Source organism: Amblyomma americanum, chromosome 3 (genome assembly GCF_052857255.1).
Source record: "Amblyomma americanum isolate KBUSLIRL-KWMA chromosome 3, ASM5285725v1, whole genome shotgun sequence".
NCBI classification, from domain to species: domain Eukaryota; kingdom Metazoa; phylum Arthropoda; class Arachnida; order Ixodida; family Ixodidae; genus Amblyomma; species Amblyomma americanum.
Window position 1 is genome coordinate 161,035,860 of NC_135499.1, and position 17,499 is coordinate 161,053,358.

General features: G+C 46.3%; 2 protein-coding genes across 2 annotated transcripts; both read left to right on the forward strand.

The window, feature by feature from the left end:
* On the forward strand, window positions 1-6,052 carry LOC144124214 (uncharacterized). The gene is made up of 3 exons (XM_077656861.1): window positions 1-318; window positions 2,187-2,365; window positions 5,851-6,052. Exons 1-3 carry the CDS (start codon window positions 127-129, stop codon window positions 6,050-6,052), a joined length of 573 nt encoding a protein of 190 aa, XP_077512987.1. The 5' UTR covers window positions 1-126.
* A 5,849-nt stretch (window positions 6,053-11,901) lies between these two features.
* LOC144124215 (uncharacterized) lies at window positions 11,902-17,068 on the forward strand. The gene is made up of 3 exons (XM_077656862.1): window positions 11,902-12,159; window positions 13,555-13,736; window positions 16,867-17,068. The coding sequence occupies exons 1-3, from the start codon at window positions 11,926-11,928 to the stop codon at window positions 17,066-17,068; spliced, it is 618 nt and encodes a 205-aa protein (XP_077512988.1). The 5' UTR covers window positions 11,902-11,925.
* The last annotated feature ends 431 nt before the right edge of the window (window positions 17,069-17,499 follow it).

Below are 17,499 nucleotides of genomic sequence, written 5' to 3' on the forward strand. Positions count from 1 at the left end.
CCACTCCCTCTGAATTGGGTCTTCTTAATTTGAACCATCAAACAGAACCACAGGCTCTCGTTAAGGCGCTGTCATTAACCTGCACTGCCTCACCGCCTGACAACGCTGGCTCAACGGCTCTTCATCATGCCTGACGCCACCAACGATGACACCAGCGGAAGACAGCAACCCAACCCTGAGGTCAGCGCCGAGCCAAGAAATGCACTGCCTACGTCGGCCGGGTCTGTAGCCCCATTCAGCCACCGCCAACTTGAAGAGGTGCACGTCACGCTGCTCTGCCCCCGCTCACGACCCAACACTACTGACGGCACGGCGCAGGTAGGTGAAGCACGGAACTGAACCTCCAGTTTACCCAATGCCAGCGCACTTGTAGCATTGTTGCCACCTCATATTTAATGCTTGGTTTTCCTACGACCGTGTTCAAACACATTTAATAGATGACGGGTCAGGGCACAGCTCAGAACACATCTTATTTCCCTTCTGGCAGCTTATATATTGCGCATAAATTCTCGAATATCGCACTCATTCAAATTATGACCTAAATCTTTGTTCGTGGTTGTAGAAGACAATGAAAGCATCGTGGTATTAGGTGCACGAATGCATTGGCGTTGATGGTGTGCAGTCGGGGGTACGTCATCAGAGCGGCGATAATCGCTCCGTGCTGCTGGCGGGGCGCCGTGCTTTGCGGAACCAACCGGCACTTTTGCCATCGTGTCTATATATATGCCGCTCCTGTGGCACCCCACTAGTGCTATCTTTTTTACTCTCGACTGTACGTCCGCGACCTTGTCACCGGAGCAGGAGCCAATGGGCCACAACAACCTAAGCTGGATGCCACCAGACAGGGCCGAGCGTGCATGAAGTCAAGCTTGCTCTTTGTTGCTCTCTCAGTTCTCTGCCTGTTTCCATCTCACGTCTGCAGTAACATTTTTCTCAATTTAGGCATGCCTTGAAAGACGGAATTTTTTTTTTCGCGACCCAGCGTCAGGCTTTTGAGGAAAGGTATGCATCGGGGGCGTGCACCCTCATCTGAACAACGCATGTTACCTATAAACATCCATGCCAAAGCTAAGCAAAGCGAATGTCAGATGTGTGTGTTAAGGCACAAGGAGGGAATTGTCATTGCGAATATCAGTAAGATAGTTGAAGCACCCGAATAATTATAAAAAAGATCTTACAGTACACGTACTGATTCGGACGCTAATGCCGGTGGCAGTGATCAGGAGGAATTGGACACCCCGCTGGTAACCATGTTAATACTCCCATTAGTAACAAATGAATAGAACTGAAGTTGTTCCACCGCATTTTATCGAAATTCAACTGTCTAATTTTAGCTTATAAGGTTTGAAGTGGGGAGTGAAATTCATTTCGCAGTTGATAACTACACTCAACTTACGCGAGCGTGTCAATCATTCTTGGACAACAATTTTTAATATTGGAAATGTGTAAGGCATTTTTAGGCAAATATTCACGGTAATCGACCATTGTTCCGATGTGTAGCAAAATCTTTGACACTTGTATCGAGCAGTTAAGACTGCCATAAAAAAGCAATTGGGAACGCTTTTGACGACAGCAAAAACATTAATAGAAAGAAAAATGAAAGCCTATCGGCAAGAAATAGCTGGTTTATTAACAGCCTATCGGCAAGAAATCAGCGGGTTTATTAACTTTAATACAAAAATCTTAAAATAAATGAAACAAATTGCATTCATGAACTCTCTCCAGTTCAAAACTGCCTTTGTGTACAGTTGTTGGGTATTAAGGCAATACACCCCCAGTGGAGAAAGAGCCCACTACCGCGAAAGTTTTACGCGTCCGGTCACCTCTGCTGTGCGAGTTCGGTGCTCATACAAACTGGTCTATCTTGACGACAATTCTTTTTAGCGTGTTGACATACTGTCATCACTTTACATCGCGGTATTTACGCGTAGCCTGGACTGGATGTGTGCCGACTATTGCAGGGTGTGCGTGTTATATAGTGCACTACTAAATTTCAAGAAATCCATCCCAGATACCAAGAAATTAAATTTCATCGTTAAAGACAAGTTCCAGACATTGCCCATCTTGAAAGTAAACCAGCGCCACATTGAACAGGGTGAAATGCAATGGAGCCGGATATTTGTCAGAAGTTTAGGTTTTAGTGTTTTGGCACCTTGGGAATGACCGTACTATTAATGTAAACGCAGGCCATTGAGATCATTAGCCCGACCACCGAGCCTGCCCCGCAATCCGCTGGAGAGGAAGACGCAGTCACCGCCGACGCCCAGCTGTGTACCGTCAGCGACGAGCTGCTCTCAATTTACCACCACACCGAGTCACGCAGGGAGCAAGTCAGCAAACAGCTCAGTGCTGATCCGCGCTACCGGTGAGTGAAGTTTCCCGCATGCGATTCACGAAAGTGGCAGAGGTTAAGACGAAGCAAGTTCAGTGACTGTGGGTAGTAGGAAATGCCATACCGATCCCAACTACATTAAAATTGTTCATATGTGTGTATGCATGAATATCATGAGTGTACATTTATATCTATACGCAATTCGCATCTTGACTGTGTAAAAATTATCTAAGTGCACAGGAAGTAATGGCTCAACTTCGGGTTCAGCCATTGCTTGGGTGGCCGTTGTAAGTGCGTCTACTACGTATCAGCATAATTCTTCGTGCTGCATCTGTGGTTATCCAGTATCTCCCTGCATGCACAGCAGCAATGGCGCGACGAGAGAACGCACAGAGACGCAGTCAGGGGAGCTTTCATGTCGGGTAAGTTGGCTCGCATCTACAGCTGCACTTCAGAGTTCATTCCAGGCTCACCATGCGTCTGAGATATAAGGAGTGGTCACAGGAATGTTGTTCCATAAGCTGACAAGCTGTTATCCGATACACTTACCTCGTTCTATGTAGACTAGCAGCATCCATGCATCCAATGGGAGGAGGAGGGCGGGGTGGACATGTGTGGCTCTCGCTTAACTGCGCTCCGTACTTCCTCTGAAGCCTCATTCTTCTCTCCAGCAGCACGCGGTTTACTTGACAGGGGACATGGATGGTAGTTATTTGAAATAATCACGCACTTAACGTTCAGGATACGACAATGTAATTGGAGGTCAGACTGCCGTCGAATTTATGCAATGCTGTTGCGTGAAAAATTCAAACTTCCGAACAGTCTATTCGGGAACCGGATAAATTTTGGCCCTATCCTCGGCATGATTCAGCTTTCGCTGCCAGTTCGGCTTGGAATTACTCGTTCACATTGCTCACGGGTCCTATGATCATTATGTTACTTTCATCTCACTTGTATCATGACGTAAAAAACAGAACACACACTTTTGAAACTGGACTAGTGCAATCTTGCACGTACCGTAATATCCGGACTATAGTCCGTACCCTTTGTATAGTCCGCAGGGGCAAATTTGGGCTAAAAATAAACTTTTCTTGCTTAGATAGTCTGCACTCTGTGTATAGTCCGCAGAGACAAATTTTGGCTGAAAATAACTTACTTAGATTGTCCGCAAGCAGCATGCAATATGTAAGCAAGCATTTTATTGTCAAGAAGTAAAACTATGTGTTCTATTAGACCGCATTGATGTGAGACCTAGAACCCGTCAAAATGTGCTGACAAATGTGTTCACAGATAGAAGCATTGGAAAGCAGCCACTCTTCGCTATCGCGGCAGTATTTGCTTGCACATACCACAACAGGGTAATTTGAGGTATCATTAGATAAATAATTGAAATGTCGAAGTTTATTGCATATTGGAGCTGATTTAGCTGTTATTTTAGCACGGTAGCTTGTCGTAGGCGCCCACGCTGGGCACATTTTTTTTTCATAGCCACCGGTAGGCTTCCCTGGCTCTGACAAACCATCCGAAAAAAAAAATATTTGTATCGTCCGCACTCATAGATAGTCTGAATCCCGCTGATCGCCTTACCACCACTGCGACATGTGGCTTGTTTCTGTAACCGAGTTATTGCATCGGGGTGTGTTTGAGGGGGCCAACACCGGGACACAGAAGCGCATAGTCAAGTGCCACTTGTCAGATCTCATGTATCTTATATTAGGTTAAAAAAAAAAGAACTGCGCTGAAGGTAATGAGACAAGTTAAGCGGTTAGTTGGTGTTGCATTTTTTATAGAAGAGTAACTGAGCGTTACTTATTTCAGGCGAGCAAATAGACATGACATGCTGGGCTCGTCCTGTCGTGTATGTATGTGTGCTCATCTTAAATAAGTAGCGCTATATTACTCTTCTACATGCAGCGCGAACGTTACTTTCACGAAGCCAGCTTAAACTAAAATTCCTCAGCAAGGCCTACATCTCTGACACTAAAACGTTTGCGCATATTTTAGAGATTAGACGCTAATTATTCTGTGTAAATTAGCAGATCAGGCGCATATAGGAGTAGCTCTGACCTAACAAAGCACACGATCCTTTTTTTCAAGTTAGCTGGCACACCATGTGTGGAAGTTGAGCCTGTTCACAAGACCAGTCAAAATTCGCATCTGGTTCCACTTGCGATGCCGAATTGTAATACTTTCCTGATGACAGTTACGTTGCTTAACGTTGCCCGCGTTGGCTCTGTTTTAATGAACGCATGGTCATTAACCACGTGTTCATAACGTACATGATTTTTAACACATTACACATTTCTTTAATGACTGCTGCGCCTTCTGTGTCTCGCACTCCTGCATGGATGCATAAGACCGGCATAGCATCGTCTCCGCTATGCTCTTTATGTGGTGTGTGCGGGGATATCGAACATTATATTATGTACTGCCCAGAGTAAAACGCGGAAAGGCATGTGATGTTCGCTTCCTTCAAGAAGGCAGGAACCCGTCACAGCACAGTGCAGGACATTGTCTACCCGAGTGGAAACCAGACATGCAGAAGGGAGGCGGCACGCCTTCTTTTAACATTTCTGCAGAACACGGATCTTGTTTTTAAATGGTGACAGCAGGAACGGACTATGGCCTACTGTGATTGAATGTGTGCGTAGATGGTGTCTTCCGGAGTGGACTACTTTATACTGTGAGTGAATGTGTGTATGGAGTGTGGCACTACAATGGCCTATGTTCTACTGTGACTGAATATGTGCATAGATGGTGAATTTCGGAGTGGACTATGATGTGAACTGTGTGGATTGATTGTGTGAATAGGTGGTGACTGCGGGAGAGAATGTGTGCTATTATAAGAGACTGTGCGCTTAGCGGGGTAGATGCTAGATGCGGCATTGTTAATATCGAAGGGACGTTGCGGTGGAGCAGTTGCCGGCAGATAAAACAAGGCTAACCCCACTTGTAGCATTCAACACTCCAACCTCAACCTCAACCTCTGTTTTAAGTCTCTCGCGGCATCATTTACTCGCAATATATGCTGGCTTCCGATCTCCCCCACTCCCGTCTACTGCCCAATATGACTTCTCAATGCATTATTAGATGTCATGTTCGGAATTCGATATTTATTGGCTTGCAGAAACTGCGTGACAACTTAGCGCTTTCCTGAGCACCTTCTTAGGAATTTCTTCGCGAATATTTTCTTTCATATGGTTCAACAGTTATTGGAAAGTGTGTGCGGGGGGAGAGGCGGGAGCGAGGGAGGGGTTAAAGATGGATTCCTGAGACACGTAAGTTAAGATTGTACTGTTCAGAGAACCGGAGCTCTCTTTCCAACCCTGCTTTTCATGCATTTTTAATTGAAAGGGGTAGGCGAATTACATCCTGCTAAGCGTTGTGGCAGCCATGTGTTTCACAGTTCAAATTCAAGTGCAAAGAGATGGAATAAAATCGACTGAGTGGGCAGCGCCTAATTGGGTTCGTGTAAACTATACTCGCGTTCACAAGCAGAGCTTTCCCGTCCTACGCAGTTATGACCACATCTGGGCTGGCCGCCTCGAGTCCGAGCTCCGTGGGTGCGAGTGCGAGCAGCTGCACTGTGCCGGAAGTGACCTCATCGCTGACACGATGAGGAACAACCGGAGCGCCGGCACAGTCATCGGCGAGTGGCACACACTCTACCATCTGAAGCGCGAGGTGCACACCCAGGGCTCGGCGCTGCAACGCCAATAGGCGGCCGCTTGGGGTTCGGGCCGCAGTGTTTCGATACGAGTTCACGGACGGTCGGCCCAATCCCGAGAAGCGGGCTAGCGCGCGCGTCGCTGCTCCGACACCGGAGCTCGTCGGACAGTGACAGTTCAAACCTGCGCGCCGCCTGGAGATTCCTTCATCGTCAATCTCCGTCTGGACTGAGTTCTTAAAGCACTTCTGGCGAAGCCGGAGGTGCACCCTATTTACCCGACCGCTGAACATGCCTGCGAAATCCTTATTTGCTACATTCCTTAGCAAACGAGGAATCTTCCAAACTTATTATTTATTACAAAAAGTAATTTCGAAACCTGGCCGCGTTCAAGAGCACTATCGTGTGTACTACGCATCGGCAGTTCGTGAGCTGTGTCATCGGCAATATCCTGTGTATGGGATTACAGTTTTAGAACCCACTGCCGCTTGGAAGGGGCATGTACCTTTCCAATTGAGCCTCATGATCCGCCACCCGCAGCATCCTATTTATAGCAACCAGGTAGTACACCCCGTGTGCGCTGTCACATAATACTAGTGAAGTATTGAGGGTCATGCTCATCGCGAATGCACTCTACTGTGACTTTAATCGCGAAGCAGTAGTTTTTTCACCTTGGTGTCACCGGTTAACTCCCATGTGGTACTTCGGAAGCTTCCAGGCGGGTTTTTCACAGACTGCACTGCTGACTGCTCGTCTCACCGGTCAACTCCCATGTGGTACTTCGGAAGCTTCCAGGCGGGTTTTTCACAGACTGCACTGCTGACTGCTCGTCTCATTGGTTCGCGGAGAGCATCTTAACATGTGCTAGTGCGACAGTCGCTGTGAGGCGGAGTGCGGTAATGGGAGGACTCCTTTGCGAACTGTGACAATGCGGCTATTCCACCGGGACGAAATAGAAACCATTACCTACTTCGTCCGCAGCAAATGTGAGGCTGCCATGGCCAATTCTTGTGCCCGTTCATACGACGCTCCCTGTCGCTCTAGAGCTCTGGCCTGGGCAAGCCCCTACAGCTTGCATTCTGTCTCGCGGTGGATGTGCTGCACGTACCTGTGAATTCAACCGGACTCTGGCAGCCCGCTGTGGGGTGGCGGTCAAGGGTAATAAACGGCGTGCGAGTAGCGTGCCTGTATTCTCTATTCTGTCGCACAAAGCATTTAAGATAAGGTTGCGCGTTATCAATTGTTCCCAGATCCGGCTGTCGAAAATCAAAAACGCCTTGTTTTGTGGGATGTCGGCACATGTCTGGAACACGGGAGAGGCCGCAACCACAATACATAGCATATTCAGGATTGTTTTAATTTTCTAATGGGCCTAAAGCAAAACAATGCAGTTGCAGATATTTAAGGCTGAAAACATAACGAATTTACTTCTTTTTTTTTCAAAAGCATTAGGCGCTCAAGCATGTACTCAGTAACGACGAGCCATGTATTCAATACAAGTGTCAATTTTACTTCACTTTGGATGTCTGTCAGCTCCTGCAGACCCTTCTGAGAACTCTGTAGCACCTCTTCCAATGCAGTATTTTAGACAACCTTCTGCCTCACTAAATTATATCTTTACTGACATAGTATATTATCTCTGCTGCCACAGGACGTCTTGGGCCATATGCTCTCGTCAATACGTGCGAGATGGTAGTTCAGAAATGGGCATTGAAAGCCTTGCGTGCTCAGTTACGGCTTTGCTCTCTAAATACCTGCAGTTTTGGCTGGTGCTGACAAACCCGATCTATTTCCAATCGTGCCAACCAGGCGGCGTGATTACAAACCACCTCAAGCACTGCCAGTGAGGGCGACCGCGCCAGCGGCAGCCAGCAGGCATCACCTGACCATGCATGCCAGGCCAAGCTGAACGTCACAGCTTCCACTGTCTTGTTCTGTCCCGTCTTTGTAATTTGGACCACATTGGCTATATTTGACATTGCTGGTAAGTGCACAACCAGGCACCACGCCACATAACCCCATGCCCTCGCTTAAGCCTAATACCAGGCCCTTGAGATAACCTCGCTCTATAGAGTTATGTCGGTAGCAGAACAGTTCATATACGTTTTGCACGTCAGAAGTCATGAAATAAAAATGACATATAGAGGAAGCTTTCTACAGCGATATCTCTTCAGCGCCCAGTCCGGTGGTTTTCAGTCGTAGTATGTCGCTATCTGTCGTGTCATCGGCGTAAAGGGTGGGTGCGTTGCCATGGGAACCACTTGCAGGATGGTGCCGTGCAAGATGTGGAGAAATTCGTAACCGGTAGGCGGATACCACAGGAACGATACCAAAGGAAGGGGGGGGGGGGGGAAGGGGGCTACCGTAGGAAGAGGAGAGAATCGGGAGGGCGGAGGCATTTCCAATCGCAGGATGGTTACCCTGAAATAAGTACGGTATGGCGAGAGCGTAAGGCGCAACCAGTGGCCGGTTGCGAAAGAAACCCCCCGGAGGGTAGTTACCGTGGAAGGATGAGTAGGATTATCATGGCATGGTTCGTTATGGCGGTATCGTAGCAAGGCGTAACCGCAGGATGGATACATTGGTAACTGTCTGGAAGGTGGTCGCTATGGAAGGAGGAGGGTGTGGCGAGATCGTGACAAGGTGCGCGGCGAGCGTTCATCTGCGGCAGCTGCTGCGAAAGAGGATCATCGGTGGCACTGGGCTTCTAGAGCAGCAGACTGGAGAGGAGACCTAGACGAAAACCGACTACACATTGAAAGCTATAAAGAACGCCCTAAATCTATACAGATGCCAGGTCGCTCACATATGCTCTACCACAACATATCGTAAAGTTACTACTACCTTAACGGCTCTCGCTGTGTCTCCCATTAATCAGTGGTAGCAATCATCACAATTTATTGTAACGTCTTCCAACCCCGCGGGCTGCTGTTAACTACAACCCTTCTGCAATTTTAGTTAAGCATGTGTGAGCAATTTATTGTTCTCAGCGTGGCTTGCCTAATTTGTCAATGAGTGTAATTGATTACAAAAAAATCCCTAGATATTTCTATTTTGGTAAGCCACAGCTTGGCTACCACATTGTTTTGCTCGGCATTGGTTTTAGGTAAACACAGTTGGCTTGATAGATAATTATCTTTAACAATTTTGTGCCCTTATTTCAGTACACTGTAGTTCCGACAAGTCATGAGAGAATAATTTTTTTCCTCTTCTTCTCAATTGTGCACAACTACTGTCGATTTTTTGTATTTTTTCCTTTAAAAAGGTGGTATAGAGCTCGAGCTTTAGCTTCGCTTAAGCACTAATAGGCTCTCTGCTCAGGGGCAATTCGGGTCCGCCGGACTGGTATATACACAACGGTCATCCAATCTCAACTGTTCGTACTGACAATCTTGTCAATCTTACCTAACCTTTCTTTTTTTGCAAGGAACAATTATCAGATATATGTTCACAGCTGCTGAAAAGTGAACAGACAACACGAACTGACCGAACTACATACCAGTGCTTTTTCGTTGTGTAGCACCTGCTTTCAAGATATGTGCAGGGTGTCGGAAATAATATGTTAGCCTGTCCGCCTACACTCTTGTGCCAGCCACACCTTTAAACGCAAAAAAAAATCGCTAATGCTTCAAACCCTCCATCGCCAAACCACACATAGGAAGTCAAGCACGCGTCAAAAAGCCTACCCTATTCCTGCAGTAGTAGCAGCCACGTTTTGTACTACCGATTGGCACTTTTAAATTTGTTTTTATCTGACGCACTCAGCAGGTGCCGGCGATAATATCATCAATTCCAAAGCCTGTAGCAGGAAAAATTTTGGAGATTATTGCTTGACGAACGCCGACAATCGCAACGATGCCGACGATAGTACTACTAACAATAGTTCCCTCTGCCAGCAAAAAGCATCCACAAAACGAAAGGATAACGCGTGAAGCACCCTATATCATTTACTATACGTGATAGAAACATTCAACCAGAGGCCTTTTTCAAGCCGATAACTTTCTGGAAAAGTGCGCCCGATGACCAATATGAAGACCAATAAAGAATGTTTTCATAATCAGCATCGTCATAATCATCATCATTATTGACCTACTGCACGACCAGCACGTTCTTCACGAGGCCGGGCAAAACGTTCCTCGCGCCTTCCTCTCGTGCACGGCAGCCGGTCTTTGCTCCTGTCCCGCAGAAGACGACCTTCACAAGGTAAACCACAAAGAAACGTTTTTTCTCTGGCCTATCAATCTCTTCGCAATTTTCTGTGATGCTGAACTCATCTGCCCAAGGGCAATAGCGAGCGATCTGTTCGGTATCAGGCTTTAGCTTTTGCTCTGTCTCAAGCGATACGAAGGGTCTTCGGCCTACAGCTTCCGCGGCTCGGAAGTGACCATCTTTCTAGCATTAGCCAGAGACTGATGCTAGAAATGATAAAATGCCAGTAATGCTGTGTTTCGCGGCCTTCTTGTAGGCAAAAGTTTCTACGAAGGAGCTCTTCCGTGTGGTTAGGTGCGACCCGAAGCGGTGACATTTGTCCGTTTGCGATGAGCACACTCAGCTGTGCAAGCCTTTAAATTAGCGTAATTCTTGGGCAAAGCAGTGAGAAGAAAATTATCGATATTTTGATCCTTTCGGGTGATAACACAAGTGGTTGTTCCCCCTCTTGTGCATCAACTAGCAGTTCTTGATAAACTTCGTATTCAACAAATCAGAAATCACTCAATGGCCTTTTTGATGAAAGTTGCTTATCCTTAACTATTTATGAAACTAAGGGCATAGGCCTTCTTTTGTCCACTGTTCGCGGTCTATCGCCCTTTTACAGAACGTGGTCATTTTTCATGCACTCACCCTGCACAAGGACGCGTGCATCGGCCAAAAATTTGTTGTCTTTGAGCTAATTTATTTACTAGTAATTTACCATGTGTATATCAGAGAGCACTTTATACGAAGTGAATTTCACAGTGCTATGCGCACTTTTTTTGCATAATTGTTTTGTTGAAATGGTCAGCCTTAAGATGAGCACATATGCCTCAACTTTGTTCACCACTTTGCATTATCGGCGCAACTGTACACGACTTCGTACGTAATGACACTAATGAGCGTGAACAGGCCTTCTCGGAACTTCTCTAAGATCCCGCTCCATGTGACAAGATCCCAGTGTAGTCGTATGGAGGCCAGTGCCCGTCACGCAGCGGCCCGGAGCGAAGAGTGACACAAAATTCATCGTATGTCAGGGGTCAAGCAAATTGATATACGTGCTGAGTTTGTTAGATATCTGATGACCTTTATCACCGTCAACATTCATTATTACATTTGTGGAATACTCCAAGTGAACAGCTGCAATTTTTTCAAACGACTGCTTGTTTATTCACTCATCCGTCTAATACATTACAGGTCCTGGTACTTAAAAGAGCGTCATCCCGTCCGAGCCACCATCACTCCCTCGTTCTTCCCCAGCAGGTAAAAATCCCAACATCGTCTCTTACGAACTGCTTTTTCTGTTCAGTCTCTCCTACATTCTCCCCCTTCCTCTGACCAATCATTCTACTCGCATTTATTCCACAGTTTGGTATACTATTTAAGCAGTATTCTTAAAGTGTCTACATGCCTCTAACCTATCAGAACATATTCTCAATTCGCTCCTTTGCGCACACCAAGAACAAAAAGTGTCTGCATTGCTCAACTTGAACCTGTAGTATTTTTCCTTAAAACATCCGGCCTTTTATCCTGAAAGTAAGGTGCCTTATTGTCTCCTTACTTTATATTGAGTAGATTAATTTTCTAATTTCTTCAACTATGTCGCAGTGATAATACCTTCCTGTAGAGAACTCTATTTTTCTATTCTATTACCTTTGAATCACGTTTCCTTCATTCTAACCAGCAAACAAAACCACAGCTCTCATCAAGATCAAGGCGCTGCTCTCAACCTCCGATGGCCCTCTGCCTGGCAAAGCCGATTCAACGGCGGTTCACCATGCCTGACGCCACCAACGATGACGGCGGCGGAGGACAGCAGCCGAGCCTTGATGTCAACGGCGAACCAAGAAATGCGCTGCCTACGTCGATCGGGTCCGTAGCTCCGTGCAGCCACCGCCAGCTTCAAGACGATCACGTCGCGCTGATCTGTCCCAACCCAAGGCCCAACACTGTCGAAGCCACGACGCAGGTAGATGAAGCCGGAATTGGGCCTCCATTTTTCCCAATTCCGGCGTACTGTAGCATCGTTACCACCACATATTTAAATCTTGCCATTTCTGCTACAGCATTCAAATACATTTTTAGAAGAATGGGTCTGGGCACAGGTCATAATACGTAACTTTTCAATATTTAGCGAATGAAGTAAAACGACTCTACATAAACTCGCGCATATCTCACATACACAAAAGATGACTAAACACTCTGAAAATTGTAGCATTGCGGTTATAGACTGCACTGGCGTTGATAATATACGTCCGTAACGTCGAATAAGCGCAGCATAGGACAATGAACCACACCTACGTAAGCTGTGCACCACCAAACAGTGTATAACGTGCATGAGTTCGAGCTTGTTCTTTGTTATTCTCTCTCCCAGCGCTCTGCCTCCTCGTCTTCACGTCCCCAGTAATATTTAACACAACTTAGGCAATTCTTTAGAGACAACTATCAATACTAGCAACTCAACATTATTCCTTTGAGGACAGATGTGGAGCGCAGACGTGCACACCTGTCTGAGGAACGCAGGCAACCTAAAGAACGGTCATCCGGAAACTAAGCATAAGCAAACATCAGATATTCGTGCTACAACACAAGGAAGGCAAGGTCATTATGAATGTGAGTAAGGAAGTTCATTCGACGAAGAATTCTGCACAAATATATAAATCCCCGAAACGATTAGCACGATTATGACGGAGAAAAGATAGTGATGTGCAGGGGTACCCCGGAACTATAATGTTACCATGATCTGATATTCTATTAGAAATGAGCGAGTTAGAGCTGAAGCCATTCCACAGTACTTTCTTGTAATGCGGCTGTGTAATTTTAAGCTGCAAGGCTCAAAGAGATGAGTGGAGGCCGTTTAGCTGTTGAAAACTACTCACAAATTATCCGAAATGACGATACGCCTCCAGTAGAGAATGGACCCACGAACGCGAGTTTTACATGTCCAAAGTATAAAATTTTTCATCTCTGCTGGCCACGTTCAGTGCTCCTTGGCAAAAATCGCCTGTAGCTATATATACTTGGTGCAACGCAACATTAGATAACAATCCTCATTTCATCGCCATGCTGGCACCCAGCAGTATAGATATGCGCATTTTGTTAGGGAGTGTTCGAGTTATAAAGTGCACCTATAAATTTCAAGAACTTCACCCTAGATGCCAAGAAAATAAGTTTTTCGCTATAGTTCTGTACATTACCCACTTTAACGAGCCCCTCGTTCCATTCCCTTGTCTGCCTACCTTAACAGAGTTAACCAGCGCCAGTCTTAATATGGTGAATCGGAATGGAGTCTGGTCGCTGTCAGAAGTCTCTGTCCCGGTATCTTGACGTCTTTGCAGTGACCGTACCATTAATGCAAGCGCAGGTCGCTAGGACCGTAGGTGCGGCCGTCAAGCCTTCCCCGCGTTCCGCCGGAGAGGAAGACGCAGTCACCGCCAACGCCCAGCAGTGCACCGTCAGTCACCAGCAGCTGCTCTCAATTTACCACCACACCGAGTCGCGCAGGGAGCAAGTCAGCAAACAGCTCAGTGCCGATCCGCCCTGCCGGTGAGTGAACTTTCCCCCTTATGAACCACGAAATAGACAGAACGTAAGACGAAAGAGGCTCAGTGAATGCGCAGTTAATGCTGTGCTGGCCAGAAGTGCCTTAAGTGCATATGTGTATGTGTGTATATTCATCTATACGCTTAACTTAAGTGCAAACGTACATGTATACGCACTTCGGTTCATATGAATGTAAAAATTATCACAGTAAACAGCAGGCGATGGCTCAACTTTGGGTTTACCCCATTTCTCGTTTTGGCGTTGTAAGAGTATCTACTACGTACCACCATCATTCTGAATACTGCATCTATGGTGAGCCAGAATCTCTTTGCACAGCAGCAATGGCACGAAGAGAGAACGCACAGATACGCAGTAACGAGAGCTTTTATGTCGGATAATTCGGCTCGTTTCCACCACCGGCTCATACGTGCAAATTTATGGCTGCCACAGGAATGTTTTCATCAGCACCTATCTAGGCAGCGTTTGTTTCTATTACAATATAATTGGGTGCGATCAAAGACTGAAAAATTTCGGCTTAGGGTCTCAAGAGATATGTAAATAAAATGCAACTTTTAGCCTTTATACACGTTTTTCTTGATTTCCACAAAAGGTGCAAATAACTCGGGGTGTTGCGGCCGTGTACGGCGAGTGAGCTTGGTGACAAATATTCCGTTTTGTTTTCTTCATCACAAAGAATGAGTTGTCTGTCGAAGTTCAACATTTAGAAGGATGTTCGCTTGAAATCCTGGATTTGATGGAAAGAAGTTTCATCCGTGTCTGTTGGGCAGCTCTGCTGGTTAACTTTGAGATATCCACTGTCGTGGTTCAGATATACTGTAAACATAAAGGAGTAAAAGGGGGGTAAGCTGACTTCTGACGCTCAAGGAAGTGTGCTAATTTTGACGAATAAACGGGAAAAAATAACATGAGTTAATTACCAAATCAGGAGCATATACAGGTAATGCTGCCCTGGCCAAGACGAGTGTATTCGCACACGTCGGTTACTCTACTCTGTTAATCCAGGCCAACCATGGATCTGGAATATAAGTATTCAAGCAATATATTCATTTCGGTTTGCACAAATGCTATGGTAAGCTGCCAGTCCCTTGGCCGCCACAGTTTTCTCATTGCAGGTAATCATAACAGAATATATGCATAAAAGAAAGGAGGGGGTAACGGGAGCTTGCCTTGCTTTCGCTAATTAGCTGCACACTTTATCTGCATATGCAACATTTCTGAGGAAGCAATGTGCTTCCCTCCTGCACCATCAATATTTTTCTCTCATAGGACATATGTGTGGACGGTTGCAATATTATTTCTAATAATCGCGCACTTAACTGTCCTTCACAGTGCGACAATGTAATTCCCTGTGATATCGACGCTCTGTTCCAGGACAAAGCCAAACTTCCAAAAGTCATCTATTCGAAACTGGACGATAATTTTTTCAGCAACGGCTTAGTTTTCGCTGCCACTTTCGTGAACTACTTGTTCACGTGGTTCACTTTTCCTAAGGCCGCTGTGTTCGTTTCACCTGACTTCTATGGAGCTGTAAAAAAACACGTGTTTCGCTCAGATTCGACATTGTACATAGTCATCTTGACAAGGCCAGCATACTTATTGAAAGCACCTGATTTACTGATTGGAAACATGAATACATTTTTAATCTTTAACTTTGGCACAAAACGATCAACATTAGACATTGTCGATAAAGGCTCAGTTAACCAAGTGTCGTCAAAGTAGCTTCAGCAGAGTTCTTTTTGGAGTCCTAAATAAATTCCTCTAGAGTACGATTCTGTCATTTGACTACGCGCTTGCACGTCGAGATGTCAGCCCCTTCAAAAGTGGCCCGATGGCAGGAACCCAGTTACACAACTCCGCCGTGAAAAAATCAGGCCATGGTTCACAGTGACGATTCCGCGATACGCGGGAGAACTTGGTGTTTCAAATGGGCTGCTCCAGCAAGAGCTTCAAAGCGCCGTCGCCATATCATCCAACGAGGTCGCACCAATCCTTGAGCACCATGATTCAAGAGAAAACAAGTGTCCACTCTGATCACCTTGCCGTCGCCGTGAACGGTGACCTCTTTATTCACTGCGGCTTTGTTAACCGAGTTACTCGCATGAGGGTGTGTTTGAGGGGGCTAACACCGCGACACTGGAGCGCATAGTCAAGTGACAGTTGTCTAATCTGGCAGGATTTATTTTAAACGAACAAAGAAACTCTGCTGAAGCTTTTTTCATAGAGCCAGTTTAAATAGAAATTCCTCAACATGTTCTACAACTCTGACTCTCAAAATTGCATGCAAATTTTTACTTATAAACGCTAAATTAAATAACAATCCTTAATTACGTATTCACGAGCTTATAAAAGTAATGCTGCCCTGGCCAAGACGAGTGACTACAGTTCTGTAATAGTGGGATCCTAACATAGCGCCAGATAACTTTTTTAAAGCTAGGCAAATGTCAGCTTAGATACCCTGTATTGACTTTGAGCGTGTTATCAAGGCTCGTCAAAATTCACTCCTCATGTGCCTTGCGATGCATTATTGTAGTGCAAGCCTGAAGGCAGTGACGTTCTTTAGTATTTCTTGCGTTTGCTTTTAGCTCAGTTCGACCGGCCTGTGCACGTAACGCATGCACATGATTTTTAACACCCCGTCCTTCTTTCTGAATGGCTGCCGCTCGTTCCGTTTTACGTCCTCCGCAGCCTCTCGCAAAGCATGTTGGCTTCCGAAGCCACATTTCTTCTCCCATTAAGACTTCGCAGTGTATCAGCAGATGCCACGTTCTAAACTCGCCATTTATTCCCCAGCTTTCATTATGTGATTGTATCGCGCTTTGCTGAAAGTACCTTCTCATATTACTGTCGAATATTTACTTAGTTTGCGTTAGGAGTTTTTGGGAAGTGTGTGCAAAGGGAGGGGTGGGGGAAGGGTTGGGTGGGGGGGGGGGCGGGCGGGGGAGTGTTTTCAAAGGTATAGACAAGTATCTCCCAGTCGTTGTGGCACCCTAGATTTCAACCTTAAAATTAAAGAACATGGAATCGTATGAGAGCGACCTTAGCTAGCCACTACTAATTGTGTTCGTGTAAACTACACTCGCGTTCACAAGCACAGCTTTGTCATGCTACGCAGTTATGACCACATCTGGGCTGGCCGCCTCGAATTCGAGCTCCGTGGCTGCGAGTCCGAGGAGCTGCCCAGTGCCGGAAGTGACCTCATCGCTGACACAATGAAAAACAAAAGGGCCGCCAGCACAGTCCTCGGCCAGTGGCACACGATCCACCATCTGAATCGCGAGGCCCGCGGCCATAGTTCGGTGCTGCAACACCAATAGGCGGCCGCTTCGGGGTTGGGGCTGCTGTGTTTCGATACGAGATCACGGACGGCCAGCCCAACCCCGAGAAGCGGGTTCCCGCGCGCGTCGCTGCTCTGACACCGGAGCTCGTCGGACAGCGACAGTTCGAACAGGCGCGCTGCCTGGAGATTTTTTCATCATCGATCTCCGTCTGGACTGAGTTCTCCCAGCACTTCTGGCGAAGCCGGAGTGCATCCTATTTACCTGATCGCAGAGCATAACTGCGATATTCTTGTTTGTTTATCTTGCGTAGCAAACGAGAAATCGTCCAAACTTAATAATCGATTAATTGTTATTATTTATAACAAAAAAAATCATTTTGTGGCCGTGTTCAAGAGCACGATCGTATCAACTGCGCATCGACGCTTTGGGAACTGTGCCATCGGCAAGATGGTGTGTACGGGGCTACG